The sequence below is a fragment of the Ylistrum balloti genome, unplaced genomic scaffold (genome assembly GCF_031769215.1).
Source record: "Ylistrum balloti isolate Yb309-2 unplaced genomic scaffold, AGI_CSIRO_Ybal_v1 Utg369594, whole genome shotgun sequence".
In the NCBI taxonomy this organism is placed as follows: domain Eukaryota; kingdom Metazoa; phylum Mollusca; class Bivalvia; order Pectinida; family Pectinidae; genus Ylistrum; species Ylistrum balloti.
The window spans coordinates 54,125-72,804 of record NW_026781878.1 but is presented as its reverse complement, the minus strand read 5'-3'; the positions used below and the strand labels follow the sequence as shown (position 1 = coordinate 72,804).

The 18,680-nt window shown below is 34.2% G+C and overlaps 1 protein-coding gene across 1 annotated transcript; it reads left to right on the top strand.

Annotated features, from left to right (window-relative positions):
* The first annotated feature begins 839 nt into the window (after positions 1–839).
* LOC132545154 (interleukin enhancer-binding factor 2 homolog) lies at positions 840–14,317 on the top strand. The gene is made up of 15 exons (XM_060208834.1): positions 840–873; positions 1,465–1,548; positions 2,724–2,766; positions 3,405–3,461; positions 3,828–3,956; positions 5,196–5,298; positions 5,775–5,840; positions 6,380–6,496; positions 7,583–7,661; positions 8,053–8,140; positions 8,695–8,756; positions 9,137–9,251; positions 10,864–10,951; positions 12,143–12,301; positions 12,907–14,317. The coding sequence occupies exons 1-14, from the start codon at positions 869–871 to the stop codon at positions 12,280–12,282; spliced, it is 1,176 nt and encodes a 391-aa protein (XP_060064817.1). The 5' UTR covers positions 840–868; the 3' UTR covers positions 12,283–12,301; positions 12,907–14,317.
* Positions 14,318–18,680: the final 4,363 nt, after the last annotated feature.

Sequence of the window (18,680 nt, the reverse complement as noted above, 5' to 3'; positions counted from 1 at the left end):
TTACGGTGACAGTGAATACTAAAATTGAGGCCTTCTCTATTACCGGACCGGATGACTCTTGTGTATAGAAGGATAAAAAGATGAAAGTTTAAGGCCTAACTGTAGATAAAAGTGTTGCAATCTATATTTATGCACAATGAAGTTCAACCAAGAGACGTGGAAATAAGGATACCGATGTGCTATTACTTGTAGCCAGTTAGTGAAATTTCCCTTCGTCCCATGTGACAATTATGTGAAACAAATAATAAATATTCCAGAACCATTTCTACAGTCTCAAGTCTGTTCACGTAAGAAAAACGGGATAAGCTAACACGTTTGTTTTTAATGCGTTATACATATTTTTAGCGCGTTGAATGCGAATACTTAACATACAATTTTGTAAGTTTAACGCCTTAATAGTGACATGAATAGATGGACCAATCGATAATATTTAACGCGATGAGATAAATATATATGCATAAATTTGTAGCTCAATAAAACTGTACAAAAACATTAAAAAAGATACATGTTAGTTTGTATGTTGTGCCCGTTTTTTGGTTATTGAGTGGCACGTTATATTTATTTACAGCTGAAAAATCCTGTTTTTAATTTTCAAAACTTTGCTTTTAATATCTTCAAAAGGAATGTCGGTAAAATTAATCTATAAAATATATTTTGTTATATTGGTGCTATATAGAATCTCTGTCTAAAATGTTAATCTAATAAATAATGAAAATGTAGTGAAAAATCTTATTTATTTTATTTCATGTTAAATGCCGCTAAATAAATCCGGAATACATTGTAGCCGACGCCGTATACGGTTCGCTCACTAGAACGTACATCAGACGCCATTATTTTGCAGAAGCGTGATACCGGCAACATCATCAACATGAGGTGAGCATCAAAGACCGCGTATAAAAATGGTCACCGTGAAATTGTTGCTTGTTAGATATTCTTGCAATCGAAACAGACACATTTCCTCATGCATAAAGTTTTGGGTCCGTAGGAAATCAGATGTAGTTATGTTCAGAGAAATATAGAGACCTAGCATTGTTTGTTTTGGTTTGCAATAGCCCCTACAGATATATGCATGTATGGTATGGTACTGCATATATTGTCAGACTGTTAGGACAAAACCGTTACTGTTATTATATACGGCTGACATTAGTGTATTAAGGTATCAAAAGACCCACAAGAGCTTGTCAAGAGAAGTTAATTACACAGGGTATAAATTACCTATTGGTCTCCAGTCAGTATGATTTCAAGTCATCCAGACAAGTCACTGAAATAGAGCTGTAGAAAGATAGGATCTATATGTATGCAAATACAAATGCAGTGAGAGGACAGTTTTCCTGCTGGCTGAATTATGCTGATTGAAAAGCAGCACAGAAACGTAGATACTTTATAACTATTGATAACAATAATACACAAGTTTGAAAAGTAAATGCTGATAAACCTATACCTACTTGTATTGTCTGTTTTCAGGGGAATGCGAGGACGGGGAGGGCCACACCCAATGAGAGGAGGAATGATGAGACCTATGGCACCGCCTTTCAAGCCTGGGCCTCCGTAAGTGTAACAAAATGAGCAAAAAAATCAATAAATAATGGTAAATTTGAAATGGTGTGTATCGTTGAAAGCAGAGATTGGTAAAAAAAATCAGGTAACTCTGGACCCAATTAAACAGCTCTGTGAGAGACAGGTGGTGTTCTAAGCCTAATAATGGGAGGGGTATGGACACAAGTATTGGAGCAAGATACCACAGGTGCGATTGATTAGGGCAGATAGGTGCTCTGTCAGTCCAGCTTGTGTGAAAGTGTATTGGTAATACTAATGTTCCGTATCTTTCATACATGTACCCATTCCGTAAAATATACAACCTAACTTGTGTATGAGCACGCGCAGAGATTATAAACAAGTTTAAGAAGTCATGCTGTCTGCTAGTTGCTTACTCTCCAGATTAGATGCACCGACCTCCAAATAGTCCTACAAACATTACAGAAAGTTAACATGGTAAAGGAACCATACAAAGTAGATCCTTGGACACTGAGAGTGATAACGTCTGCACATGGACGAATCTGTTCAAAGAGACATTACAAATAGAACATACTTAATACTTTGTAGTTCAGAAACAGAGAGTGGAAGAAAGGCAGCAAACAGGGGTAAATAAGGGAAGACATTAGACAGAGGAAGTGAAAGTGTCAGTAGGGAGCAGGGAGAAAGACGGACCATAAAACAATACAAAGTACAAATAAATTGGATAGTGGGCAATCAAACACCATGTGTCTTGTTGTTGTATGACATAAGTTACATGTAATCTACACAGAGCATAGAGTGTGTCTGACATGTTCAGGATTACACAACTATTCTTACCAAAATGTTCAAACAGATTTTACCTTATAGTTTTACTAAGTAAAAAATCTTACAGAAAAATGTACTATTTGTCTTGTAACCAGTTACAATTTTACTACTAATAAAGTCATTTTAACTTAAGATTTTGGCTATTTTTACCTACACAGACAATACAATAACTTCCTGCTATAGCAATCAGTACATTCAGTGGGTAGTGGCAGTTCTGGGATATTCACTGCCAATGAATTTTATATACATGTATATATATAAACATTGTTTAAATGTAAAAGTTGATTTAAATATCGTTGCAAAAGTAGAACAATTTGCAAAAGATTAAAAAAAAAGCTTACACATATAAAATTGATATGTCATTGAGATTGATTTCTTTTCAGGTTCCGAGCATTTATTCCACATATACCATTTGACTTAGTGCAGGTAAGTGAATTCTTTTCAGCAAGTATCAACAGACATAAATATCACATTTTAAACAACATTATATTTGTACTAGTTTGGGTTTTACAAAACCACAACACCTATGTAGAGGATGGAATCCATAAAAGTTAGGGCTACATTTGTAGTGCCATCACACTGAAAGAATCTTCCATACTTGAAGGAAGTTTTAACTACCATAGAAAAGCATTAGGTATGTTACGGAAAAACTTCAATTTAAGGAAATTTCCTTACTCATGTAATGCCTTGCTATGGGCAATTTTCAGTAAGAAAAATTCCTTAAGGGAATTTTGTGAAACTGGAGACATTTTGCCATAATACTTCACCATGTCTCATCATATTGACAACTGGCTAACCAGCCTTTACAATTGAAAGTTTAGGTAAATGTGTAGGTAACACTGTTGTAGCAGTGACTATGTTCTAAAGTGATACTAAAAAAGTCTTATCTTTCATTTTTATTTTATTTTCACCTTATAAAACTGACTACACATCAGCTGAGTCCTTAATTAAGAAATACAGAACTTTTTCTCCTGTTTATAAACCAATGCAGATAATTCAAATTTCCCTTGAAGAGTCGTTGACTGGTTGTTCAGTTCAGCATTCAGTTGTATATTTTGTTACAGTGCGAGTCAACATTTCCCAGAGCCAAACCCACACCTGATGACAAGAGCTTCACTGATGTAAGTATGCGTATTTAGTCAGAAACTTAGTCCGCTAATCTGTACAAGTTTTATAAAGATTTGTAGTGTTACATTAAAAGATAAATTTTGTTTATTTCCTGTTGTATGATGTAGAGATAAATCAATTTATTTGTCTGTTCATGATGTTGTGGATCAGCATTAATTTTGTTAGAGGGTTCTGAATATAATGATGTATCTTTTGTCAGTGTCAAAATCAGGGTTAAGAATTCTGTATGGAAAGTTTTGTTAAGAATGTATCAGTACTTAAATCTGTCACAACAAATTGAGATTGAAGCCTCAAATCAGAATATCTTCAGCTTCACCACATGATTTTATCTCTGTGATATAACGACAACTTTTTTTTAGGCCTTGTTGAAACGTCATAATGACCTGACTCCGTCCTCTACAGAACAAGCAGCTATCCTGGCACTAGTTACCAAAATACAAGCAATCATAGATACTCTCATCCTCTCACCAAACTCATTTGAACCTGCGGTAAGTCGAGTAACTGGGGTGCCTTCAGAATCTGATTTCATCAGTCACCTAATAATATATTTCAGATCCACAGACTATGTTAGTCAAACACCTTAGGTGTGTTAAGATCCACAGATTTAGTTAGTCAAACACCTTAGGTGTGTTAAGATCCACAGATTCTGTAAGTTAAACACAAGAGTTGTGTTAAGATCCACAGATTTAGTTAGTCAAACACCTTAGGTGTGTTAAGATCCACAGATTCTGTAGGTTAAACACAAGAGTTGTGTTAAGATCCACACACTAAGTTAGTCAAACACCTTAGGTGTGTTAAGATCCACAGATTATGTAGGTTAAACACCTTAGGTGTGTTAAGATCCACAGATTCTGTAAGTTAAACACAAGAGTTGTGTTAAGATCCACAGACTAAGTTAGTCAAACACCTTAGGTGTGTTAAGATCCACAGATTCTGTAAGTTAAACACAAGAGTTGTGTTAAGATCCACAGACTAAGTTAGTCAAACACCTTAGGTGTGTTAAGATCCACAGATTTAGTTAGTCAAACACCTTAGGTGTGTTAAGATCCACAGATTTAGTTAGTCAAACACCTTAGGTTGTGTTAAGATCCACAGACTAAGTTAGTCAAACACCTTAGGTGTGTTAAGATCCACAGATTTAGTTAGTCAAACACCTTAGGTGTGTTAAGATCCACAGATTTAGTTAGTCAAACACCTTAGGTGTGTTAAGATCCACAGATTCTGTAAGTTAAACACAAGAGTTGTGTTAAGATCCACAGATTTAGTTGGTCAAACACCTTAGGTGTGTTAAGATCCACAGATTATGTAGGTTAAACACAAGAGTTGTGTTAAGATCCACACACTAAGTTAGTCAAACACCTTAGGTGTGTTAAGATCCACAGATTATGTAGGTTAAACACCTTAGGTGTGTTAAGATCCACAGATTTAGTTAGTCAAACACCTTAGGTGTGTTAAGATCCACAGATTCTGTAAGTTAAACACAAGAGTTGTGTTAAGATCCACAGACTAAGTTAGTCAAACACCTTAGGTGTGTTAAGATCCACAGATTTAGTTAGTCAAACACCTTAGGTGTGTTAAGATCCACAGACTAAGTTAGTCAAACACCTTTCGTGTGTTAAGATCCACAGATTTTGGTCCGTAAAATTCTAAGAACTTTTCTACGTTTACACCAACAATGCCAACACCTACTTTTTTCATTTCACATTGATTCTTTAATTTCTTCTCAGCAAATTGAAGAAGTTCGTCAAGTTGGTTCATTTAAGAAGGGAACAATGATGGCAGGTCACAATGTAGCAGATATTGTTGTTATGTTGAAGACTCTACCTACAAGTAAGTTGTAATGTTATTCTGGGGTAACTACAGTGTCTTTACCTCTAGGTGCCACCCATGGTAAGATTTTGAAAAAAAATTTTCTCTCTCTCTGAAGTTTTCTCCATTTCTAAAGGGATTTATAAAACTTTCCACTTTTTAGCTTACTTCAGCTACCCTTAAAAATTACACTTGATTCATAAATCACACACGAAATAGAAAAATTCATAGAAGATTCTCTTATTACAAATTGAAAAAAAAATTGGTAATAAAAATGTTGAAATCAATACATTCTGGATTTATTCTTATAGGTGATAGTTACTGATCACATGACAAAACTATTGCGAACCCTGTGATTTTTTATTTAATGAAATTACCACTCTGTCCCGTCTGGAGGCTTCTATTCTATTTGTTTAACATTATTTTTCTTTTCATATTATGATATTTGACATGGTTATTTGGTGTTCCTGATATTAGAAGATTTGTTTGTTTTCTAGAGGAGGCAGTTATGGCCCTTGGTAATAAGATTACAGAAGAATTAAGGAGTCAAGATCCACAAGAAGGTAAAGACTTAAGGATGTATGCTACCTGACAGTGACTTGATACTTAAGGGTGTATACTGCCTTATTGTGATATTGAGACTTAATAGTGTATGCTACCTTATTGTGATATTGAGATGTAATAGTGTATGCTACCTTATTGTGATATTGAGATGTAATGGTGTATGCTACCTTATTGTTAAATGGAGAGTGAAGGATATATGCTTTCTTAAAGTGACATGGAGAATTAATGGTTTATGCTACATTGACTTAAGAATGTGTGTTACCCTATTAAGGGTGTATGCTACCTTTCTTTAACACAAAGAATCTTAAGGATGTATGCTAGCTTATTGTGACAAGGAGGCTTGAAATACTGTAATTCTAAAATTCTTTTATTTTGATTATTACTTTTTTTTTCGTGATAGCTTTAATTGGTGAGATTCTTACAGAAAATCATTAATAAAATATGTAATACTTTGTTCATTGTAAAAACAACACTTCAAGTGTTACAAATCCCAAATAAAATACCCAGTTTTAAAATTATTTCACTTTCTGTCCACCAGTTTTCAGTATGCTAACAAATGACACTGGATTTGAGATAAGTTCTGCCGATGCCTCTGTGAAATGTCTCATCACAACGATACCGCCAAACCTTAAGAAGCTAGACCCAGAACTTCATTGTAAGTATTCAGCCTTGTCATCTACCCTGACTATCTTAAATAACAAAAAACAAGGACCAACATCCATTCAGTGTAGATAAGCAGATAAGGAAAAGTTCATCCTCTAGGTCCCTGAAGGATACCAAATAGTGTGCAGGGTGCTCTTAATTTCCAAACCAGGCCTCAGGAGATGTTGTTCTTTCTTTTACGTTGGTTTTACTAACGTATGTAAGGGCCTGACCTTCAGAGAGAGATATCCAGCCACATTGACATGACAAGTCTAGATACGATTTTTGCTTATGTTCAGAATACTTATAATAATTTGAAATGACAATTTTGTGAAATCCTGCCCTATTTCATCATGTCGTTGAATATTTGAAAAAAGGAAAATTGAATGTTGTATTTTTTGAGCTGTAAGTCTTCCCATATATATATTTAAAAAATGAGAAACTTTTTGCATATCAATTATACAAAAATACAAAACATTAACATGCCAGATAGCTTATGTTTTCAAGCCTTTCGACCATCTTCTGGTGATTGCATGTTATATAGGAATGTAACATAGTAAACTCCATTATGGTGTAATGCTATATATAAGGGAAGATAATAACGTTATTATTGGTTTCTCGACGGAAACTTTACTGTGCACTTAGGGACAGGTTAAACCTTAAAAGATATGGGCTACAGTGTAAAAAGTTACATGGTTTCAGTTTTGCGTCTAAAAAAATAGTGTTGGTAATAACAATAATAATAAACTCTATTTTCTGAGGATTACATATTTAGCCAACGGCTAATCTTCCATATGGTCAGTCATAAGATATTATTATTGGTGATTTTTACTGTATATGTAGAGACAGAATCTTGACTTTAAGAGTCCTTCCTCGAAAATTGGCAAAGAGATAAAGATTAGACTCAAATGAATAGGAACAGGTTAGCAGAAACACAAGGATGATTTTTAGGCACAAACCAATCATAAGTGCAATGATTTTAATGAAATTTTCAGAAAATTTTAAATGTTTTAAATTTCATTAAAATATATAAATTATTAAAACAATATTTGTTGTTTTGAGTGTTATTTGTATTTTACTGTTAATGTCAATATTCCAGTGGATGGAAAAGTAATGCAGGGTCATCTAGCATCCATTAGACATGCCCGCTGGTTCGAGGAAAATGCTTTCCATTCAAGGTAACAAGTCATACTTATATTTAACAAAAATATGGAAAATGGGAACTAAACTCAATACTAAGATTAACTGATCTTGTTGTTGTCCTCATCAGTACCTAAGTTAGAATGGACATCAAGGTGCAATGCCGTTCAGGAAGACCAGTCATTCTTGTTTGAATAAAACAGTAAATTCTCAAGTTTTATAGAGAAAACAGAATTTTACTTAGTCTAGATCTTCCATTCCACAATCAAAGTTTTAGTTTGTATCATGAGGGATCTAAAGAATCGCTTTAAGGGATTTTTATTTTAGCCTTTATCTTCTGTTCCTGTATCAAAGTTTTAGTTTGTATCATGAGGGATCTAAAGAATCGCTTTAAGGGATTTTTATGTTAGCCTTTATCTTCTGTTCCAGTATCAAAGTTTTAATTCGTATCATGAGGGATCTAAAGAATCGCTTTAAGGGATTTGAGCCGTTAACTCCATGGATAATTGACTTATTGGTGAGTTACGTATACAATTTATGTGGAATATTAAATTTTGATGACGCAAACTTCGTAATTAAAAGGAAACAAAATGAAGAAAATATGAATAAAACATAACATATATATTGTCAGATATCTGTTACAATAATTAATTAAAGTTTTTACTTTATGCTTTGTAATCATACCCTAATTGTCAGTGTGATAAAATAGACAATACAAGGAGTAGGAGATTCAACTTATGTGTTGGAAGTGAAGTGGAGGTCAGTAGCAGAGAGATTCCTCAAGAAATATGATAGTCTGACCATAGAAATTAATATTTAAGATGTTGATAAACATGCCAAGCTACCCAGTACAATGTTATAAATATCATGTTAACCATTTAAACGTGAAAAATGTTTGTTTAGAGTAAAAATTTTCCAGCTTTTAAAGGAAATTAGGGCGAGAGTTTTCCTTTATTTTCAGATGACAGTGACATACATGAATCCTTTGTTTGCGTCTTGTATTACTGAACCTATCCAATCCTCTATATTGATGTTTGAGGGTTTAATTAACTTTTACTTTCTCTGCTGCAGTCTCATTATGCCATTATGAATAATCCGTCTCGTCAGCCCGTTGCCATCCCAACAGCATTTAAGTAAGTCCAATCTTCCTGTTACGTATAACTATATTGGCAGATTTCTTTTTTCTTTTTTTCTTTGACAGCTGGTGATTAAAGTAAAAGAAATATTTCCTATCTATTTTTTTTCCTGATTGTGATAATAAAGAGTTTGAGTAAGATTAAGGAATTACTACCGTTAACCCCAAACTATATATAGACCTTAAATAAACACTTCGATATATTAATTTTATTTTTTTTCTTTGCTTTTGAATAAAGAGAATATATTTTTTCTTTTGGTCTATAATTCTTAGTGTGGTGATAGATTCTAGATCACACAGGAGTAATAGATTTTGTTTCTCAATCTCTGTACGTATGAGACATTCTCTTTTACACTGTTCATTCGTTTGTTTTGACAGACGTTGCCTACAATTGTTAGCAGCTGGGTTTTTTCTGCCTGGCTCAGTAGGAATCACAGATCCATGTGAACAAGGCACGGTTAGGGTCCACACAGTGATGACTTTGGAACAACAGGTATAATTAACAAGAGCATATGCATGTTCACTGGATATTGTCTGAGGTTTCTCCCCAGTAAGACCCCTTGTGTGCTTCTACTAAGGCCAATAAGTGTGATTTTTAGCCCATCATTTGATGATGGTGGGCTATTCAGCTCACTCTGCATCAGTAGTCCTTCCGTAAACAATTTTTGTTACTTGGAATGTTTGTTATCACTATTACTTGAGAAGTACTTGTATGGTTATTTCATAAATTTCATATGTAGGTTCCCCCTAGTTTTGCCCGTTTGATTTTGGATCTAATCAAATAAACAAAATGGCTGACATGTGGCCATCTTGGAATTTGATTTTGAAATTTTGTTATCAGTATTTCTTGGGAAGTACTGTATGGGTCTTTCACAAATTTCATATGTGGATTCCCCTTGGTCTCTTGTTGTGCCCGTGTAGTATTGGGACTGATAGAAAAACGAAATGACCGACAGAGGGACATCATAGATTTTGACTTTGAAAGTTTGTTATCGCTATTTCTCAAAAACTACTGTATAGATCTTTCTCAAATTTTACATATAGGTTCCTTTTGGTCCCTAGTTGTGCCTGTCTGCGTTTGGGCCAGATAAAAAAACAAAATGGCTGATAGGCAGCCATCTAGGATTTTGCATAGGAAATATTGTTATTGATATTTCTGAAGAAGTACTGAATGGATATCTCTCAAATTTCATATGTATGTTCCCTTTGGTCTCTCCCTGTGCTCGTGTGCTTTTGAGACTGATTAGAAGAAATTAAATGGCTTCCAGGTGGCCATTTTGGATTTGGCAGGTAAAGATTAATATTTATTTCTGCAAAGGAATGTTCAAATGTTTCCCCTCTGGGATCTCTTATTATAAGCTTATATCATTGTTTTGCGATTGTTGTAAAATACATAAATTTGTATATAAATATTCTGAGACTTTGGACCTTGCAAACCAGTTACTGACAAGTGTATATTAAGGACAACACCACCAGATTTACTTGTATATTATAAACATACTGATAAACAGCGGGCACTCACTGTAATCGGTAAAACATTGAAATGAAAAAAGTCATCAAATGATATTTTTGAAGTCCCAACAGTAGACTTAAGTCGCATAAGGTTTGAAACAGTTGAACCAGATAAACCTGCAAGAGAAACGTCAGGTACCGATTGGGACATATGGTTTGATGGGTACAGCCATACCTGTCCGAAACTAACTTGAGGAATAATGTTGGTTTTTAGAGTGTTCAGTATAAAGCACAGTCACGGCACATACATATTTCCAGAAATATTCTGAAAATGAGTATTTTGAACTTTACAAATATCAGTTTCAACATTCCATACAGATGTATTTGTTGATTTGTTTTTTTTCAACTGTATTGGTAAACAGAGGACACTCACTGTAACCTATTACACATTTTTAAACAAATAAAATTACCTGACGTCACAGAAGTGTAAAGTTTTAAAATCACAAGTTATAACTATTTGAATTTTTTTTCAGATATGGTCAGAATCTGGAATTCTTTGTTTGAGAGGAAATATTTTATTTTTTCTATGTGTTTGTGTTGATGAATGTCAATATCAGGTACCTGTGATTAATAGACAAGATGTATTGTTTTAGGACCAGGTATGCTTCACATCACAGACTCTCCTCCGAGTACTAACACATGGGGGCTACAAACAGGTGCTAGGTCTCGAGGGCAACTCCAGTAAGTATCCTATATCTGTTGTTTGTGAAAAAATGATATTGTTTATTTTAGTGTCGTATATCACAAATATATTGGTTTAAAATGTAGGTACTTGACCAAGATTAATCTTTGAAAAAGAATAGATGTTTAAAATGTGCTGTTAAGGCATTACAGGGGACCCATGATAATCCAGAGGCCAGTTGTCAGGAAAACTCATAATCCAAACAGAATGGATAGGAAACAGCTTTCTCTAACATTACCTGTACTTACCAGTCCAGAAATTCCAATTCCTGTTCCGGAAATACATTTTGGAAATAAAATCAACATCTTATAGTTATACTTCTGAAATCGTGGTCTGGACACTGTTACCTTGTGAAGAAAATATGCTGTGTTCAGTCACCATTGCTAGAGGTGTATAGCATACCACTACACACTATGTGTAGTCATAGCAACTGCTAACACATTCTCCTGTGTAACTTGTATCATATTTAATTGTACTTCACTGCAGGACGAAAAAAAAAATCATTTTAAAGAAAATGCTAAATATACCCTCTTGATTTGGTCTTCATTTTCAAACTTTTGACAAATCATTCAATAACATGGTACATGGCAACTTTTACATAGAGAAACCTTTTGTTCCTCATTTCTCATGATTCTGAATGTTAATAGTAACCAGGATATAGACACCAGCACAATTTGATAGATAATGATTAAGGCCATTGTCCCTCAGTACGTAGACATATTTAACAGAGACAATAGGATATTGGTGTCCATGTAGAGGTGATACAGATAAAGTTGAATTAAGAGAAACATATATGTATATTCCGTTTTTAAAATATATTCATTTTATTGATAATGAATGAAGAGGTCTCATGAATTAGACATCTACTCAACATACAATCAATGCCTACTGCCTGTTCATGTAGTCATGTACTCAAGTGATTCTGAAAATAGAATAATTCTTGATGATAACAAGTCATTGTGTTTATTCTGAATAGTGTTAAAATACGCGTAAATACATATGCAGTTCATATCACACTCAGTTTGGGTTTTTTATATTTCTTAATAAAACGTCACTTATAATACCTGTATATGTAATTAATGGACATTGATGTAGCAACCTACAAGATCATAGACATCACATTTAAGTTGGTTCAACTGTACTTTAATTATATTAATTTCTGTAACGATTTGTGTGGTAACTGTCACCAGGTATAGCAACAGACATGAGTGTATGGGAAGGTGTTGTGGTGACCCCGTCAGACAAAGCGTATGAGAAACCAGAGAAAAAGGAGGGAGAGGAGGACGAAGATGGAGATGAAGATGACACTATGGAAACTGCTGATGCTTAGGAGGACTGAAATCTCATTGGTTAGTACCATGTCACATGACCTAGTAGTACTAAAGTCATAAAGGCTACAGAAAAGTTAATGTATTTACAAAGAAAGCTATTAATTTATTGATATGGTATGTAATAATTATATTTCCTGTAAAATAACAAATTTTTGTGAGGATTTTATTAGACCATGTCTAACTTTTAACATTCTAAACTTCTCTAATTCTAAAAGTGGGATAGGTCAAAATTTGCCTAAAATAATCCTGAGATTGTCCTGACCAAGTACTGTTATATTTTGGGTTGATCCAAAATCCAATTTGGCCGCCATCTTAAAAGAGACATCTTGAAATTTTTCTGAAGTTCCACTGGTGCAATTTAGCTGAAGTTTTGTAAAGATGTGGACGAGCTGAAATTTCGTGAGGATGTGGACGAGCTGAAATTTTGGGAGGATGTCGAGAAACTGAAGTGAAGAGTGTTTTTGGTCTTTACTGCTAAAATATCTCAAACAGTTTTAATGATTTAATAATTGTTCCTACTACTTCTGCTGTTAAATCATATGTAAGTTTTTTTGTAGAACTAAAAAACAAGTTTGGGAATCAATCTTATTATGTCCCCATACATCCAATTTTACATGTTTCAGTCAATCAAGCCAAAAGGATCTTGTTGTTAACCTCGGTGAGAAACTCTAGACATGGATGAAAGAATCTTAAACCACAGACTGCATTATTCATTTCAAGAAAACATGAAATAGTCTTATATTAGAGAATGGTGCTGAAGACTGTTACATGTGCTGAGGATATTTTGTCGTCTTTGAGTATTAAAGAATACTCTTGATATCTGAGAAACTTTAGTATATGTTAGGGCTATTCCAGTAAAACATCGATCTGATCCAGACTCCAGGGTTATATGTTAGGGCTATTCCAGTAAAACATCTATCTGACTTCAGAGTCATATGTTAGGGCTATTCCAGTAAAACATCGATCTGATCCAGACTCCAGGGTTATATGTTAGGGCTATTCCAGTAAAACATCTATCTGACTCCAGAGTCATATGTTAGGGCTATTCCAGTAAAACATCTATCTGACTCCAGAGTCATATGTTAGGGCTATTCCAGTAAAACATCTATCTGACTCCAGAGTCATATTTTAGGGCTATTCCAGTAAAATATCTATCTGACTCCAGAGTCATATGTTAGGGCTATTCCAGTAAAACATCTATCTGACTCCAGAGTCCAGGGTCATATGTTAGGGCTATTCCAGTAAAACATCTATCTGACTCCAGACTCCAGGGTCATATGTTAGGGCTATTCCAGTAAAACATGTATCTGACTCCAGACTCCAGAGTCATATGTTAGGGCTATTCCAGTAAAACATCTATCTGACTCCAGAGTCATATTTTAGGGCTATTCCAGTAAAATATCTATCTGACTCCAGAGTCATATGTTAGGGCTATTCCAGTAAAACATCTATCTGACTCCAGAGTCCAGGGTCATATGTTAGGGCTATTCCAGTAAAACATCTATCTGACTCCAGACTCCAGGGTCATATGTTAGGGCTATTCCAGTAAAACATGTATCTGACTCCAGACTCCAGAGTCATATGTTAGGGCTATTCCAGTAAAACATCTATCTGACTCCAGAGTCATATGTTAGGGCTATTCCAGTAAAATATCTATCTGACTCCAGAGTCATATGTTAGGGCTATTCCAGTAAAACATCTATCTGACTCCAGAGTCCAGGGTCATATGTTAGGGCTATTCCAGTAAAACATCTATCTGACTCCAGACTCCAGGGTCATATGTTAGGGCTATTCCAGTAAAACATCTATCTGACTCCAGACTCCAGAGTCATATGTTAGGGCTATTCCAGTAAAACATCTATCTGACTCCAGACTCCAGGGTCATATGTTAGGGCTATTCCAGTAAAACATCTATCTGACTCCAGAGTCATATGTTAGGGCTATTCAAGTAAAACATCTGATTCCAGACTCCAGAGTCATATGTTAGGGTTATTCCTGTAAAACATCTATCTGATTCAGACTCCAGGGTCATATGTTAGGCTCCAAAGTCATATTTTAGGGTTATTCCTGTAAAACATCTATCTGACTCCAGGCTCCAAAGTCATATGTTAGGGCTATTCAGTAAAACATCTATCTGATCCAGACTCCAGGGTCTAAAACTGCCTCAACATAGCATGTCACAGAAAACGTCATGAAAACAAAACCTTGGGGCCTGGGGTGGGATACATGTTTTACTGGGATGTCCCTTAACAAAACCTGGAGTCCTGGGGAGGGATAGATGTTTTATCCCTTAGGGAGTTTTTCTATGGTTTACATTGATTAGTTTCCATGGTTGTTGTGATAGTTGATGTTGATTGGTCACCCTTATTCCATAGGTAATATTCTGGTACTTCTTTAATTAGACTCTTTATCTTTTCTGATTCACACTTCGGTCAGTATTGTTTTCTTGCCCTAAACTGTTGAACTAAATGTGTACAGTGATATTTATTGTACATTTTAATGTAAGGCTGTTTTGAGTGAAAAACAAATTAAAACTTTCATGGTAAATTGTGATTATTTATAAATATAGAATGTAGAAAAAATAAAACTATTAATTTCACTTTAATAGAATATTAAGTATAATTACCAACTCTCAAATATGGAATGGTGGTAAATCTCTCAAACAGAAATTAAAAAAAAAAAAAAAAAAAACTTTGTCTCCAGACATTATGTTTTTCTATGAGTAAAGTTTTATTTGATATGTAAACAGGCAAGAAATACAACGACTTAATTTTTTGAAAAATTTTGCATGGAAGTAAATAATAGGAGATGAATGCAAATATCAGATATTGTATGCATTACTATCACAACTTGTTCATTTTGTTTTTCATTTTCTAATCATTTTACTGTTTAACACTGCATTCTCATAGAACATGTACTGATTTCATTCTTTAGTTCTGTTTTTACTTGCATGTTTTCTGAAATACGATGTCCTTTACAAAGTGTAGCATGTTATTGTTCAGGATATCGGTGTTGGTAGTACACAGTTGATGTGATATGAGTAAATACTCCTATGGATGGCCATCATGGATTTCAGCAAAAAATATACATTTCAGAAAAAATTGTTGGATGCACTTTCCTATTGTGTTCAAAAATCATCTTATTTCATGTTTATGTGAAAAAGAATCACTTGATGTCATTGGTATGAAATCTCTTTGAAATGTGTTCATGTAGTTTTTTTAAGCTAAATTTATTGTTGTTACAATGGACATGAAACAGTGTTTATCATTTAAGGATTATAAATTCCCTGTGAGGACAGAAAGAATGCCTGTACAATCAAACCTGTCTACAAAGGTCACTCAAGGTAGCAGAGAAGACTATCCTTTATACAGTGGTGGCCTTTATATAGAGGTTCACTTGCTAATAACTGCATTACCTAGGGATCCAAAAAAAGTGGTCTTTATATAGAGGTTCAATTGCTAAGAACTTCATTACATTGGGATCCAAAGAAAGTGGCCTTTATATAGAGGTTCAGTTGCTAAGAACTGCATTACATAGGGATCCAAAAAAAGTGGCCTTTATATAGAGGTTCACTTGCTAAGAACTGCATTACATAGGGAGACAAAAAAGTGGCCTTTAGATAGAGGTTCAGTTGCTAAGAACTGCATTACATAGGGAGACAAAAAAAGTGGCCTTTATGGACAGGTTTAGATATACACTACATTTACAATAGCATGACACTACCCCTACATAATGCTAGCTGCAATATGATGTTATCAGAAAAGTCATGTCATTTATACACATTGTAATTTCCATATCAAGATAGTTCAGTCCTTCAGTACTGGCAGTTCTTTATAATGAGATATAACGAAACCTGTCTAAACAGAACTGTACATGAACTCTTTGTTATAATTCTTGACTATGGCAGAAGTATCCTGTTAACACTTAATATTGAAATGTTTGTTGTGAAACACATGTAATGGCACCTAGCGGATCTGTGATTGGCTGAAGCTGTTGTGACGTCATAATTTAGCGGTGTCTTATACATGGTGACATCATCAGGTAGAGAAAAATAAAATGGTCGCCAAATTAGATTTTTTATGATGATTTTATGTTTGCAAAATTATCTAAATTATGTGATAAACCATATTTGTTTCCATTTCTGATTGGATGGGAAGTTGTGGAAGATACTTTGTTTTGTCCCAATTATAATTTTTACTTCATAAACAATTCGCAAACAAAGTTTGTGTTCATCAGGACAAACCTCTATCATGTTACATTTTGAAGTCCCATATTGAAACAGGCCTGTATCACACTGAATGTAACTGTGTTTTTGCTGTGTTACTTTGAAGAATCAAACACATCTTTAGTTGTGAGGGAAATACACTACTCATGGTAGGTTGGATTTCACGTGAACAAGTACTAATTTACTACTTGTTTGTATGTAAACAAATTTGAACTCAAAATGTAACAATTTTAAATATGTCGTCAGTTTTTTATTGTCATGAATAATAAAATATAAAAACTACATGATTATATTTGTTGTTTGGCTGGTTGTCCTATAATATTGATTAGTAACGATACAGTAAATTCCTTACAGAATTGGCTTTCTGTGATGTCGGAGAAACCAGTAACTCCAACCTGTGTAAGATGTGGTGACGATCTCCTAAAGAAGTTCGTGTTGTCTATGACATTTCATTATAAGACAAACCGTACTTTAACAAAGACATGTTATGATGTTTTTGATTCTCTGTTAGTGGTAAAAATTTGATTTTTTAACAAACCACTGATTAATTCTGACCAAATTTTGAGCACTAGGGACTGGAACACCAGTATTTAGGGACTTCGAAGTAAGGGAATACTATATAGAATAGTCCATCATATCCTTGATTTCAAGTTCTTGTGGATGTATAAAATGGATGAGGTAAATTAATTTCTGGCTGTTATAAAGCGAATTTGAAGGGCTTATTTTTTACAACTGTGTTTACAAGCTCTTCTATAAACACTGCCTAGAATGAACAGCCTGAGCGAGTCTGGCATAGTTATCCCAACAGTATACAGTGAAACTTCGCTATTAAGACCACTTTTGGGACTGGACAAAAGTTGTCTTGATAGCGAGGTGGTCTTAATAGTGAGGTGGATCTGATTGACCGCAAAGAACTGTAACTATGCTTGAAATAAAGACTATATATATATCATTAAGTAATGTACATGTATGTTATTCAACAATATTAACTAAATTGTATATAAACTGTTGAATTTCATTAAATGCACGTAAAAAAGATAAAATTGATGAATTGACAAAAGAATTTACACGTATATATTCCTTAGTTTATATTATAATATACATATATGTATTTATAAAAACTAACTGAAAAATCCACGAAGATATTTTTAACCAGAAATTCCATTATCGTAACAGTTTTATGTTCAGAGTTCAAAACCATATACTTATGTTGTGTCAACTTTCTTAGAAAATTATGCATTCATTATCGTAGAAACGTTTCTTCAGTCTGGAAGCTGGGTATGGTAGAATGCGCAGTGGTTGTTTCAAATGTTTATTTTAGAAAGATATTCTTCTAAAAAGAAGATATGTTCGAAATTAGTCAAAACCACTATGAAGACCTTTGAAGACAATAGTTTATATCTTTCAATGTGTGGTCTTGACATCAGGACCAAAAAACACAGACTTGTGGTTTGTTTCGTATAAGGTTTTGGAAAAGGCTTACGACACAACGTGGAAATACGGCTTAATGAAAGATCTGCTCGATATAGGTATTAAAGGTAATCTACCAAATTTTATTTCAAATTTTCTATCAGATAGAATATTTCAAGTCTGGAATGGAACGACCCTTTCCGATGTTCATCAGCAGGAAATGGGTGTACCACAAGGTAGCATTCTTTCGGTTACACTTTTTGGGCTTAAAATTAACAGTATTGTCAAAACAGTATCCCCTTCAATGGAGGGGACTCTTTATGTCGACGACTTCATATGCTATCGATCTAAGCATACGAATACCATCGAAAGACAACAACAACAATGTTTGAATCGACTACAAATTTGGGCAGATGAAAATGGATTTAAATTTTCACAATCAAAATTGTTTGTATGCATTTTTGTCAAATTCGGAAACAACACGACGATCTAAATGTATCTCGTTGTGGTGTACCCATTCCAGTTGTTGAGCAAACCAAATTCTTAAGTACAATATTCGACAGGAAATTGTCGTTCCTTCCACATATAAAATACCTTAAAGCCAAATGCCTTAAGGCACTGAATGTTCTCAAGGTGGTGTCCCACACTGATGTGGGAGCTGATAGAAAAGTTTTGCTAAGACTCTATAGAGACATATTAGATCAAAATTAGACTACGGTTCCATTGTGTATGGATCTTCTTATCTTTCATATCTCAAATTAT

Bases quoted from the DNA above. Each gene is read 5' to 3' on its own strand.
- LOC132545154 (XM_060208834.1), top strand. The intron at 2,767-3,404 runs GTAAGTGAATTC...ATTTTGTTACAG, and splicing joins TACCATTTGACTTAGTGCAG to TGCGAGTCAACATTTCCCAG. The intron at 6,497-7,582 runs GTAAGTATTCAG...TCAATATTCCAG, and splicing joins GCTAGACCCAGAACTTCATT to TGGATGGAAAAGTAATGCAG.